Below are 13,744 nucleotides of genomic sequence, written 5' to 3' on the forward strand. Positions count from 1 at the left end.
AATAATTGCCTACTTTTATGAATAAAATTGAATAATTTTTATTGAATTATCACTATTTTGTATGGATACAAAGAAGGAGTGAAATGAAATCTACAATTTAATTGATAAATGTACTTTTATTTGCATTCATTAATTCAAATATGTTTATTACTTTAACGAACAGATTATTTTATAACTATACAACTACTAAACGTATACTACGTTATATACGTATAACTATAACGTTTATACATGTTTGCTATTTAACTTCTTCCAATCTGTGTTATTATGTTAAGGATAGGACGATGATAGGAAAAGTAGGAAACGAATGGGAGTGTTTCAAGTTTAATGTGCCTCGAAAAAGTCAAATCGATGGTTGTTCCAATCGAGTGGAAGAGAGATAGATGCGGCGCAAGCGTACAATGAGCGTAACGGGACAATGAGTCATCCTTTTTCGTGCGTGCAGCCGGCGTTCATCGATTTATTAGACGTAGTCACGTCAAAAAATGGAAAATTGAGTTAAGCATGAAATTCACGTGTTATAGGATAGCTTCAACTATCTATGCTAAAAGGGATTGAGTCACACGCGCGGGTTTGTTAATATTCGCTAGGGAAATTCTTAACGTACGCTAAAAGGGTTGCTTAGAAACATTCATTCGTTTCCCCCCCCCCCCCCTACCTTAAAACTGGGTTGCTTGGACTGAGGCCCTTTCAGCATGTGCCGAATCATTTAGCGTTTGCTTTATTCTGGAACCTAGATGTTAAATCACTACTTCGGGTCTCTCCGTGAGGCACGACGTGCAAGTGAGGGTCAGGCGTGGGTGCGCAGGCTGCGTGCGGGACCTGCAGGACAGGGGCCTGTCGCCGCGAGTGTGCGACGGCGTGGTGGACTGCCCCGACCTCTCGGACGAGACCGGCTGCTCGTACTGCGCGCCCGGACACCTGCACTGCGGCGCGGGGCGCGCCTGCGTGGCGCCCGAGAGGCGCTGCGACGGCCGGCCCGACTGCCCCGACGCCAGCGACGAGCGTCACTGCCGTGAGTGCCCCCTCCCTTCCTTACAATCATCATTTAAACCGCTATGCAGGTTTTACCCGGGGCCGAACTTGTCTAGTTTTAGTCATGGCACCAATCCCCCTCCTAGCACATGATGCATGCTACCCCTCTTGCATGGCTAACACCCTGAATGATTAGAGCGCAGTAGCGGATCCAGAGGGGGGGCTCAAGACCCCTCCAAAAGCATCTGGGTCCACTATTGTTTTAGTGTTTGCCTTGATAAAGCCTAGCCTCAGCTGGGTCAAGCCCCTCCCAAACCAAAATCCTGGATCCGCCACTGTTAGAGCGTATAAGCTTCGGCCTGAGATGCACTTAAGTCTCCCTCCCTAAGCCGGAACCCTCCGAAACACATTTAGTTTTTAGTTAGGTTAGGAAAAAAAGAAGAATCTAGTCAAGGCTGTATTTGTTTAGTGATGCTCGCTGTTTTTTTTCCGGCGTGGTGTCGCCTCTGAGCAGTCTCATCATCTTGCATAGGACAACAATGAGATTTGAGCGGTGATCATGTAACATTACGTTGTGGAGAAATGGTGTGGTTTCAAGAATCTATACCAAGCATTTCATATCTGAAAATTATTCTGAAATTTTTTTATTTTTTTTATAGCCATTTTCACTTTTTTAAAAATACAGTTTAAAAACGAAATATGGAAACAGACCTCATCCTACCTAGTGCATTCCTAAATTCTTTTTGTAAACAGACACCAAGTGTTATTGTTTATCAAATTGTGTGGTTTCTTCTGAAGCTCCACACACTGTAAGTGCCCAGGTAGGGTTAGTAAATTATGCAAAAAAAAAAAAGGTTCTTTCCCATAGTAATTTAAAAATATAAAATATTCTGGTCCCTGTATTTCTCAAAAACATTTCTCTGTGTCACTGTAGTAAAAGCATTATGTCCCTGGAGAACAGAACCTTGGATACAATACACCTACATTCTCGTTTTTTTACATTTTTGTATTTTCTCTTAGTTTCAATCTTTCCTTGTAATTTTTATTTTCCATTCATGTCCTATTATGTTCAAGATTTCAGCATATTTTGCAATACCTAACTAATATTACCTATATATTTTTTGATAATGCTTTTGTAATTTGGCATACATCATACCATACTGTCAAAACAATCAAGTCATGATTTTCAAAACTTCTGTGACTGACGAGGGTGGGGGGGTTTCATTTGCCCACGATTTTTTGAAAGTTGGGAAAATTGAAGTATATTTGTTTTGAAGTGTTTGTGAGACCTTCGGGCCTTAACGGACCCTGTGGGGTAGAGGGTCAATGGCCCCCAAATTTTTTGGGTCTTTGAAAATTGAATTTGTGGTACATTTCGAGGAATTTATAAAATATGTTTTTCAATGTGAACTAAAAAGTAGAAATAATCTTTAAATTATAGTAATGCGTTCAATAGCAATAGAATGAACTACAGCTCTATATAACGTAATTTTTTTAATAAGCTTTAAAATAAGAATCAAGTAATAGTAAATTTTAATTTAAAAAAAGCATGAAGTGCTTGATATCAGTTTACTTAAATTTTCTATCACTATTGACTATTGGTTAGAATAAGAGCACTATAAAAATTAAAAAAAAGAGCAACCCTGGTTTATTTTTATTAAAATTAATATTTTTGTTTGTTACTTGAGTCTTATTTTAAGCTTATTATATAAAAATTACATCATACAAGGTTGTAGTTCATTCTAGCACTATTGAACAAATTACTTACATTTAAAGATTAATTGATATTTTAGTTCATAACCAATAAAAGCATTTTTTTTAGTTTTTTAAAAAAACTATAATTTTATTTATTAGGTATGCCAAGTAAGTATAACTTCTAATACGCGCACATACTTACACACACCCTTTTTTTTAATTGATCTTATTAACATCCAATTATTAAGCAGATAGGGTAACAAAAGGGTTGCTTCGGTGGTGACAGGAAGGGGTACAGGTGGTGCAAGGTGACACTTTGGCCAGAATCTGTAACAGCGGAATTACAATAGCCTGTCGCCTCTGTCCGTCATCCGTCCGTCTGTCACCATACCTCAAATAAAATGTATTAAATATTTCAATTCTAATGTAGTAGTACTAACATCGTCTTAGAAAATGTAATTCTGCCCTCTCCTGACGAATATTCTGGATCCACCCTTGCTTGGCTTACAACTTTTGTATTTAAAACATGATTTATCACTGTAACTGTATCATTTTTAGGGACTGAGAAAAGACTTTATATTAGAGTTTTTTTTATTAACGGTTTTTATTAATGATGTTTCACTGTACATTGTTATAATAGAACATGGTTGATTCCTTCCAAAATTTGTGTGTGTAGTCATCACCATTCAATAAGACCTAAAGGGAGAATAATAAAAATCAGTAAATACTAACAAGTGATTACCAAGAAAGCAACTGTGACGAATCACAGGCCAGTGTTGGAGACGTGTGTTGTGTCCTTTCGTAAGTTGGCAGCAGTGGGACATGTAGTAAACAAAAGGTGATTATGGCGGGACGCGGCAGGTCGTGTGTTGTGTGTGAACAACGAGGTGCAATACGAGGACCATGAATGCTGCTCTGTGCGGCGTTAGTGTCATCAACCTAACAACGTGCTTGTGTCTGATTGCCTCAGTGGTGCTGTCGCCCAGCCTGGGGGCGGTGACGGCCGCCCCGTACGTGTCGCGCCACTCCTCGGAGGGCTACGTGGTGTTCAACGAGCACGGCCACTCGGGCAAGGTGTGCACGGAGACTCTGAACAGGACGGTGCCGGCCCCCAGCCACGAGGCGACCCTCGCCACCATCGCGACCTCGCTCTGCTCGCTGCTCAGCTTCCAGTGAGTTTCCTGCGTCGACCCCACAACACTTCTCAGCCTCGGGTGCAACTGCAACTGTCTCAGCATTTCGCTAGCTATTCCTGTAACATAGACTGTCCTTCAACTTACCCATCGGGTATTTAACACCTCGACTAAGAAATAAACATCCAGGAATTGAAGTATTCAGATAAGCTAAATTGACCTATACTTGCCACTTATGCCTCGTAATGAATTAAATATGTTGTTACATACACTTCTGACTGAATAATACATCTATCTTTGTCCATGCAGGGTGAATTTTGCTCATAAACTTCGGACCTCCATCTGTGTTATTGTGCCTTAAAACCAAACATATTCCCCCTTCCCTACCACAAGGTGGTTAAGTTGTAAGTGTGAGTGTCCATATATGATCAGTAGGGACAAAATTATATGGAGAATTGTGAAAAAGCTGAAATAACACTGAAACACATGCCAAAACACCATATAACACCAAAATGAATGCTTGTACACCATAAAGCACTGAAATGCAACAAAAATAAAATTAATAAGCATATTAAGTCAAAACTCAACTTAAATTACAACAACCTAATTGTTTAATACTGAGGGCTGAACGCGCATTGCCGGTGATTTCGAGATGTTAACTATGGGCGCCACCACGTGGAAGGGCACGTGGACCCGGCGGAGTCTCTCGCTCAGGGCGTGACGTAGCCCAAGTGGGGACGAGTTACCAGCCCTTTCTATCCTAGCTACCCAGACCTGGCCCGCTCTAGGCGTCGGGCACGCCACACTCCTAGACTCACTCACCACGTGATTAAATAAGTACTCACTTTATATTTATTCTCCAGATTTAATTTCACTAACACGTCTCTCTACACGCCCGTTATACGTTACACATTACACGGTTAAAAAGCCTGAGGCACGAATCGGTTTAGGTGAAGGCATGGTCCACACACGTGGCCATGCTGCAAAGTTTACTTATTACACGGTGATGAAAGAAACTCGACTGAGACAATTAATTAATTAAACAGTCCGCTGACCGAGAGCTGCCCCGAGGATGACGAGCGAAAGAGATTCAGAAATACTTAACGAGACAGAATTACTTGGTCAGTGCAGAACAAAGGTTGAAGTCCCCGGGGTGCTGGCGCGTCTGCTCTCGGTCAGTGATGAAGATCGACTGGGCTGAGCTCATCGCTCGCAGGTGGCAACATGGCGCCCTTCGCGCCAACACAATTACCGTTACTGTATTCTACGACTCCGTGCCCCGGCGAAAGTTGAGTAAATTACAGATAAACATTAAAAATATATAAAAATTACTGACAATGGAAAGTTTGTTACTATTTACTTATTTAATGATAATTCATATAAAAGCATTCCTATCCTCGTCCAAGTCCGTGCCTGTTCGGGTCCGCCCGGGCAACGTCTATAGTTATTTAAGGTAACTTATTTAAATTAAAGAAACACAAGTAAACTACACAGCACTGGGGCGAAGATGGATGAAAACAACAAAAAGGCTTACAATTAATATTAACATAGCAATTTTAGGGATCGCCGCACTGCTTCTAAGCGCCCTCTTGTGGTAGTTCGTGGCGCGCAATTCAAACACACGACTACGTACATGGCGGTACAAATGCCGGGGAAGGGGAGAGGAATGTTGAGGAAACGGAGACTGACTAGGCTCATGGGGCGTAGCCCCGGCTGACGTCAATTGCCCCCCCCTCGAATAGCCGGTCATGTCGACGTTTCCGCTGGGTCGCCTGTGGGCGTGGTCGCCCCCTTATCAACAACAGCTGTGCTTCCTCGCGATCCCTCGGGGTCGTAGCGTGTATCGCGGAGCCGGAACTGGGTCTTGTGACGCCCGGTCTCCCCTCTCTTCCCGCGGTGTTTCGTCTTCCTGCGGTTCGGTTACTGTCACCCTGAACGTGGAGTCTGCCAACGAGTAATGCAGCGGCCATAATGGCTCGTCCGGCGAACCCGGCCTACTCTCTACTTCCTCCGGCCACCTTATCAGTGGTTGGGATGTCGACTGGCCCTCCGTCACTCCGGGCGTGTCCCTGAGAAATCCCCTGAAAGGCGAGACGTCACTCCCCGAGTCTTCGAACAGCCGCCTCGGCCGGACATCTGTGACTGCGAGGGGCGTCGCCTGTCCCGCCCCCAGGTCCGGGAAGCCTCTGAACCCGCCCCCGTCTGTTGGGGTGGACGTGACCAGCTGTGCGGCCGCCCTCCCGTCTGTCTCGTCCGCCGCCTCCGTCTCTCTCTGCCGCGTCCCTGCTCCGTCACGTCTCGTTTCCGTCTCTTCCGCCCCGTCCGCCGCCTCCGTCTCTTCCTGCCCCGTCTCCGCCTCGTCCGCCGCCTCCGTCTCCGCCTCGTCCGCCGCCTCCGTCTCTTCCTGTGCCAAGCGCACATCGTCCCGGTGATATTTCGCGGCCCGGCCTGAGGGTAACTTTATCACGACCGCCGTGGGCCCCGCCTTGACCACCGCCACCGGGCCAAACCACTTTGGCGCCAGGCCGGCGCAGAAGTTGCGTCGGCCGGAGGAGAGGGGGTGGAGCCTCGCGTAAACCAGCTGGCCTGGTTTCAGTTCAGGGGGCGGGCGGGTCGTCTCGGGTGTGCGTTGTGCTTGGTAAGCTGCCTGGTTACGTCGCGCCCTATCGTGCGTCTCGGCCAATCGCCTCAGGCGTCCTTCGGGGCTCTCTACGTCCGGGTCCGTTTGTTGTTGCCGCACGTGATATTCCCCGGGGAGGGTGAGGTTCCGCCCCTGGACCATGGTGGCTGGTGTTTCGCCGGTTGCCGCGTTCACCCGTCGCCGGATGCAGTACAGAACGTCCGGGATGTGCGTGTCCCATTGGGCGTGGTCATCCGCGAGCCTCAACCGCAGTTGAACCTTCACCTCTTGGTTGCGTCGTTCCGTGGGGTTCGCGCGGGGGTGGTACACGGGGGTGGTGTGTAGGATTACCCGCCATTTTCTCCCCAGCTGCGCCCACCGGCGCCCGACAAATTGGGTGGCATTGTCCGACAACAGGACCCGGGGGTACCCCCACCTAGGAAAAAACTCCGTTTCCAGGCTGCGTGCAATGGTGCCGGCGCGGATGTTCGCCAGGGGGTAGGCCTCCACCCAACGCGTGTAGCAGTCTGTCACCACCAACAAAAATCTTTTTCCTCGGGGCGTGCGGGGATATGGTCCCATTAGGTCTATGGCGACTGTATGGAATGGCTCGGTGGGCTGCCTGGGTACCTGCTGGGCTGTCCCGTCGGTGCGGCGCGCCTTGTGCCTCTGGCAATGTTTACATCTCCTCACGCAGTCCCGTACAAACTTGTTTACCCCTGGCCAATAGAACTGTTCCCGCAGATCGCGTCGCGTCTGGTCTGCGCCGGGGTGTCCGGCTAGCCTGTTCACGTGATACATGTCAAACACCTCCCAGCGGGTGGCGGCTGGCGCGAACGTCCGCCATTGGCCAGCTGTCCCCTTAGGTCGCGCCTGCAGTGTCCCGTCCAATACACGGTAGCCTTCACATTCTCCGCTCCCGCAACGGCGCACGATCTCCTGTGTGTCTGTGTCCGTGAGTTGGGCCGCTCGCACGTAGGCGTCTAAGTCATCAAGCTCCGCGCCTGGCGGTAATGTCGGTGTGACGTTAAGGTTTAGGGCACACAATGCGGCTTGGGTTGTCGGGGTGCGCGGGGTCCTGGGTATGCGCCCGCTGGGTGGTGGCAAAAGCTCCTCCCACTCCGCATCGTCACAGGCTGTGACGGTGACGTCCGGATCTCGCGACAGCTCGTCCGCTAGTTCGTTCTGTTTTCCCGGTACGTGCTCGACTTCGAAATCTAAGGCCTGTAGAAGCATGGCCCAACGCGTCAGCTTCGAACGTCGCCCCTGCATCGTGGCCAGCCATTTGAGACATTGGCTGTCAGTTCTCAGTACGAATTTCTGCCCCTCCAGGTGTGGGCGGTAGCGTCTGAGGGCCCAAACTACGCCTAGACACTCACGCTCGTTCACGCTATACCGCTGCTCGACGTCGCCGAACTTGGCGCTTGCATATTCAATCACCCGAGGCTCGCCGTCGTCGCCGAGTTGTAACAGGATGGCCCCGATGCCCTTCTCGCTCGCGTCTGTTTGTACGATCAGGGGTCTGCCTGGGTCCAGCCGCGCGAGTAAGTGGCACTGTTGAAATCTGCGTTTTAGCTCGTCAAAAGCGTTCTGGGCTTCCACGGTCCACCTGAACGGACGTTTGGGTGACAGCTGTTCTGTCATCGGCGCCGCTACTACCGAGAACTCTGGGACGAAGGCTCGCAGCCAGTTAGCTAGCCCCAAGAACTTTTGCAGTTGCTTGCGCGTGCGTGGGGGCTCCTTGTTGATAATTACACTCAGCTGTTTTTCCGTGGGTCGGTTTCCGTCCGCGTTAACCACTAAGCCCAGGAAATCTAGTTCTGTGGTCCCCAGGTGGCATTTTTCGCGATTGCATGTCAGACCATGGCTCGCCAGGCGTTCCAAGACTAATGCTAAATGATGCGCATGTTCTTCCCACGTCTGAGACCAAACAATTATGTCGTCCAGATACGCGGCCGCAAACTTGCCCGAGTAGTTGTCTAAGACCCGTGTCATCATCCCTTGGAAGGTAGCGGGGGCGTCCTGTAGGCCGAATGGCATCGCGCAAAACTGAAATCTCCGCCCGTCTGGGGCTGTGAACGCCGTCTTGGGTCGGTCCGCCGGACGTATCGGCACCTGCCAATACCCAGATTTTAGGTCGAGGGAAGAAAATATCTTGGCGTTACCCAGGCCTGAAAGTGTGTCGGCCATGTTCAGCAGGGGGGGTGGGGCATTAATTGTCACTCTATTGATAGGTTTGAAATTGACACAGAAGCGTAGTTTCCCGTCTTTTTTTTCTGCCAACACGACCTGGAAATTATACGGACTTTCGCTAGGCTCAATTATCCCGTCATGCAACATGTCCTGAACCTGGTCTAGGATGGTCTGTTTACCAACGTGGCCGTAGCTACCGGGTGGGATAAACATTGGCTCGTGAGGATGGGTCGGGATGGCATGCTCAGCTATGGTGGTACGTTTCAGCGGGTCCGCGGACGCAAACACATTACACTGATGATCGAGGACCTGCTGGATGGTAGCACGAAACTCGGGGGGAACTCCGTGCTGGAACTCGTCGAGACTGACCTGGTTTACTGCTGGTGGAGTAGGCTTACCCAGCCCGTGGATGGTCCGCCGCCCCTGGGTGCCGACGTGGACGCAGCCGGCCCGGATGTCGATGGCTGCGTGCTGCTCGTAGAGCCAGGGTAGCCCCAGAATGACGTCATCACGTAACTGCTCCACCACCAGCGCCGTCGTGACGGACCGTTGGTCCCGCACGTCCACCTCCAGCGTCGCGACGCCCTGGGTGTAGCAGGCGTCCCCCGTGGTAGCCAGCTGGAGTTGGCCCGGGTGGTACTCGAAGTTGTCACGGCCAATCACGCGTACCGCCACACAGTTGTGGCTGGCGGCGGTGTCAACAAGCGCGTGGACTGCGCGCCCGTTGACAACCACCGGAATGCGCAACAGGTCGGCCTCCGCCGCTCCCACGTGACCCAGGAGAGGCCCCGCCGCCGTAGGTCTGTTGTTGTTAGGTGAGGCGGGGGAGGTGGGCTGTCTTAGCGCGCCGCCCCCTGCCGTCCGTTTCCCGACGGCTGCTGCGCCGCGAAGTCAGGCCGGAACTTGTTCCTCACCGGGCAGTTCTCGTGCCAATGGAACGTGCCTGGTGGACACGTGTGGCACTGAGGTGGTGGGCTGCCGCCGGTAGTCCGTCTCCGCCATGTCAGCTGCGCGTGGCCGCTCGGTCCGGGTTCGTCGCGCCTAGCTTGGTCTCGGGTGGGCGCCGTGTAGGGCACCAGCGCCTTGGTGTCGGCGGGCGTCGTGTCTTCCTGCTTGGTGCTCAGGGTGGCGTGGATCCTGGTCGGTCTGACAGCTCGTAGGTCCTGCTCTAAGACGCGCGCCTGTTGGACGAACTCCTCTGCCGGACGCCGCGTCATCGGGCGTAAATACGGGCGAAATTCCGGGCGCATCAGCTCAACTACCCGCTCCAGCACTCCGGTAGGTTCTTCTCCGGGAAACAGCCGCTTGTACAGACGTATTTTTTTCATGATAAACGCCTCCGCCGCCTCCGTCGCGCCTTGCTCGAGACAATACAGCTCCGTCCGCACTCTCATCTCTGTCTTCACGTCCGCGAATCTGGCCTCGAACAATCTCGCGAACTCGGTCCACGGCATGTCATACTCCTGGACGATCTGCCACCACGTCTTGGCGTCGCCTTTGAGCGCGGTGCTCACCCTGTTCGCCCACTCACACTCCGGCACTCCGTAGCGATTCAGGCGTTCCCGACACGCGTGTACAAATCTCCGCGGATCGTCGCTGGTTCTGCCCGCAAATTCCGGTAGCTCCACGTGTCCTATGAGAGGTACCCTGCTCCGTGGTGTGTCGGCGGCGTCTCTCACCGGGCTGCGGCCTGACGGGCCCGCTATTCTCACGTGGTGGCACCACTGGCACGTGTACCACCCGTCTTGAAAGGAGATTATTTCGGACTTCGCGAAACACGCCGTGTGCTTGAACGCGCGACAGTTCCGGCACCAGCCTCCCTCCCGCGTCTTGCCCTCACACTCCGCATCCGTGCACTTCCCGTGTCCCGCCTCAAACTGATCCGCCCGTTCTGCCTGCTCGTGGTTCGGCTGCGCTTCATACTGTCCTACGCACACGCACGTGTCCGTCCACGAAGAAATCGCCGTCCCGCTCACCTGGCGCGGTCGCGCGCACATAACACAATATAAGCTATTCTTTTGAAACAACTCACTTGCCTTAATCGCGCCCGGATTTTTGTCAAGTCCGTGGTTGTCCGACATGGTCGTGTGGTGGTGAGGCCGGTCGATTGCCCCTCTTCCCTTCGCTACGCGACGCGACGCGGATGGCGGTACACACACACACTGACCTGGCCCGGCTGCTGTTGTCGCGAGGAATGCGGCCACCTGGCTGCTCGCAGCGAATTCCTGGAAGCGCGCGCCCGGCTGGTCACGTGGCCGGCGCGCCAGAGTCCCGCTATGCGCTCCGCGCGAACAATAGTTCCAGCGCGAACTTTAGTTCCGCGCGCTCCGCGTAACAACCGCCTATCTCACACGCTCGTACAGGTCTGGTTTTCGCGGAAGATGTAACTCGCCCCACGTTGGGCGCCATTTGAGGGCTGAATGCGCATTGCCGGTGATTTTCGAGATGTTAACTATGGGCGCCACCACGTGGAAGGGCACGTGGACCCGGCGGAGTCTCTCGCTCAGGGCGTGACGTAGCCCAAGTGGGGACGAGTTACCAGCCCTTTCTATCCTAGCTACCCAGACCTGGCCCGCTCTAGGCGTCGGGCACGCCACACTCCTAGACTCACTCACCACGTGATTAAATAAGTACTCACTTTATATTTATTCTCCAGATTTAATTTCACTAACACGTCTCTCTACACGCCCGTTACACGTTACACATTACACGGTTAAAAAGCCTGAGGCACGAATCGGTTTAGGTGAAGGCATGGTCCACACACGTGGCCATGCTGCAAAGTTTACTTATTACACGGTGATGAAAGAAACTCGACTGAGACAATTAATTAATTAAACAGTCCGCTGACCGAGAGCTGCCCCGAGGATGACGAGCGAAAGAGATTCAGAAATACTTAACGAGACAGAATTACTTGGTCAGTGCAGAACAAAGGTTGAAGTCCCCGGGGTGCTGGCGCGTCTGCTCTCGGTCAGTGATGAAGATCGACTGGGCTGAGCTCATCGCTCGCAGGTGGCAACATGGCGCCCTTCGCGCCAACACAATTACCGTTACTGTATTCTACGACTCCGTGCCCCGGCGAAAGTTGAGTAAATTACAGATAAACATTAAAAATATATAAAAATTACTGACAATGGAAAGTTTGTTACTATTTACTTATTTAATGATAATTCATATAAAAGCATTCCTATCCTCGTCCAAGTCCGTGCCTGTTCGGGTCCGCCCGGGCAACGTCTATAGTTATTTAAGGTAACTTATTTAAATTAAAGAAACACAAGTAAACTACACAGCACTGGGGCGAAGATGGATGAAAACAACAAAAAGGCTTACAATTAATATTAACATAGCAATTTTAGGGATCGCCGCACTGCTTCTAAGCGCCCTCTTGTGGTAGTTCGTGGCGCGCAATTCAAACACACGACTACGTACATGGCGGTACAAATGCCGGGGAAGGGGAGAGGAATGTTGAGGAAACGGAGACTGACTAGGCTCATGGGGCGTAGCCCCGGCTGACGTCAATACATTAAATTCATTGAATGTAAATTATTTAACATGGTGTTGGTACCAAAATGTATGTACTAAATAGAGTGAAAAAACTTGCTTTTTCTGATATTCCAACTGTTATTAGTAACTAATTTTTACATTAAGACATTAGAACATTTTACAAATGATTTATTTGTACTTTCCCCAGTAATTTGACATGCTTATTACAAATTATTGTATTGTAAAAAGAACATCAAGTATCAGTCAAAATGTCACTGCTTTGTTGAAGTAAGCATCACTGAACAAATAAGTGTCGTATTTGTTGAAAATTGTGCTATCTTTATGAATGAACAGAGTTCCTAAAAAAAAAAAAGGGGGGGGGGGGGGGTGGGTTGTCTGTAAAGCCGGTTTACGGACGATAATTTTACGTGATGTCATAAGAAAACATTGATGAAAATTTGCATACTTGTTAATTTTAAAACATTATTTACAGTTTTTGCAAATTTTATTTAAATAATTTGTTTAAATATAGTCACGAACAATTATTTAAAAAGCCCGTCTTAACCTGTTTGATATTATAGAAGATTTTCTCACACGATTTATAAGACGTTATCACGTCAAAATATAACACCAAAATCTCTTGTTTTAAAAAATAAATTGGTCTAAAAATTAAACTATAAAACTTGTCTCCAATAATATATAATCAGGTGTTAAACAGCACAAACATAATATTATTTAACCAGCTACATGCAAGTCCATTTACTTTTTGTTGAACGAAAAACTGAACATGAGAAAAATAAAATTGCATTCCAAGAAATCAATTTAATTTAGTTACGCGCTGAATGGCTGTAATTATAGCTTTTAAGCAACAGAACTTGTAACCAAATGAAGTGAATTAGATTTTAAATTATATCTGGTGCTAGTGCGTGAAAGGACGTGTGTCCGTCTGCCAGGAACGTGACTGTGGTGAAGGTGCGCAAGGAAAGTGCGTGAAAGGACGTGTGTCTGTCTGCCAGGAACGTGACTGTGGTGAAGGTGCGTAAGGAAAGTGCGAGAAAGGACGTGTGTCTGTCTGCCAGGAACGTGACTGTGGTGAAGGTGCGTAAGGACCCAGAGGACGACGTGAAGTACGTGCACATGGAGGACCCCATGGCGGCCTACATCACCTTCGTCAGGGGCCAGTGCCCCTCCAAGGAGGTGCTCTACATTGGCTGCTCTGACCTGCGTGAGTACCTGTTGAACTGAAAAACCTGTCGCCCAATCCTTAAAATAACAAACTTCAGTAGAACCCGTCATAACATTCCTGCTTATTAACATCATATTTTTTAAGTGCCAACATTTCCTCCATAAGAACAATGTATTTTCCTCCCGTGTATAACATTTCACAAATGGTGCGCTTCCTGCTTATAATGTTTACTTTCTTTAAATTCAATAAATAATAAATGCAAAAAAAAAAGTTTTTCATAACCCAACTATTGGAAGACTTATCACATCTGAGAAGTTTAAAATGTTAAACAGTTTTTGTTACAATTTACATAAGTTTTTTTTTTTACAATCACTGTTATACCATAGATGTAGATTGTTCAAAGAGGATTGTATGCAAAAAAAAAATGTAAGTATGCGAGAACACTAGTGCTACACGTTAGTG

At 49.2% G+C, this 13,744-nt stretch overlaps 1 protein-coding gene across 1 annotated transcript in view; it reads left to right on the forward strand.

Moving 5' to 3' along the window:
* Positions 1–13,744, forward strand: part of LOC134530553 (atrial natriuretic peptide-converting enzyme-like) — a 109,600-nt gene that overhangs the window by 78,609 nt on the left and 17,247 nt on the right. The window contains exons 7-9 of the mRNA XM_063365479.1: positions 809–1,015; positions 3,641–3,842; positions 13,176–13,321. Of these exons, the coding sequence (XP_063221549.1) occupies positions 809–1,015; positions 3,641–3,842; positions 13,176–13,321 (555 nt within the window). The remainder of the gene's footprint in view (positions 1–808; positions 1,016–3,640; positions 3,843–13,175; positions 13,322–13,744) is intronic.

The sequence above is a fragment of the Bacillus rossius genome, chromosome 3, assembly GCF_032445375.1.
Source record: "Bacillus rossius redtenbacheri isolate Brsri chromosome 3, Brsri_v3, whole genome shotgun sequence".
NCBI classification, from domain to species: domain Eukaryota; kingdom Metazoa; phylum Arthropoda; class Insecta; order Phasmatodea; family Bacillidae; genus Bacillus; species Bacillus rossius.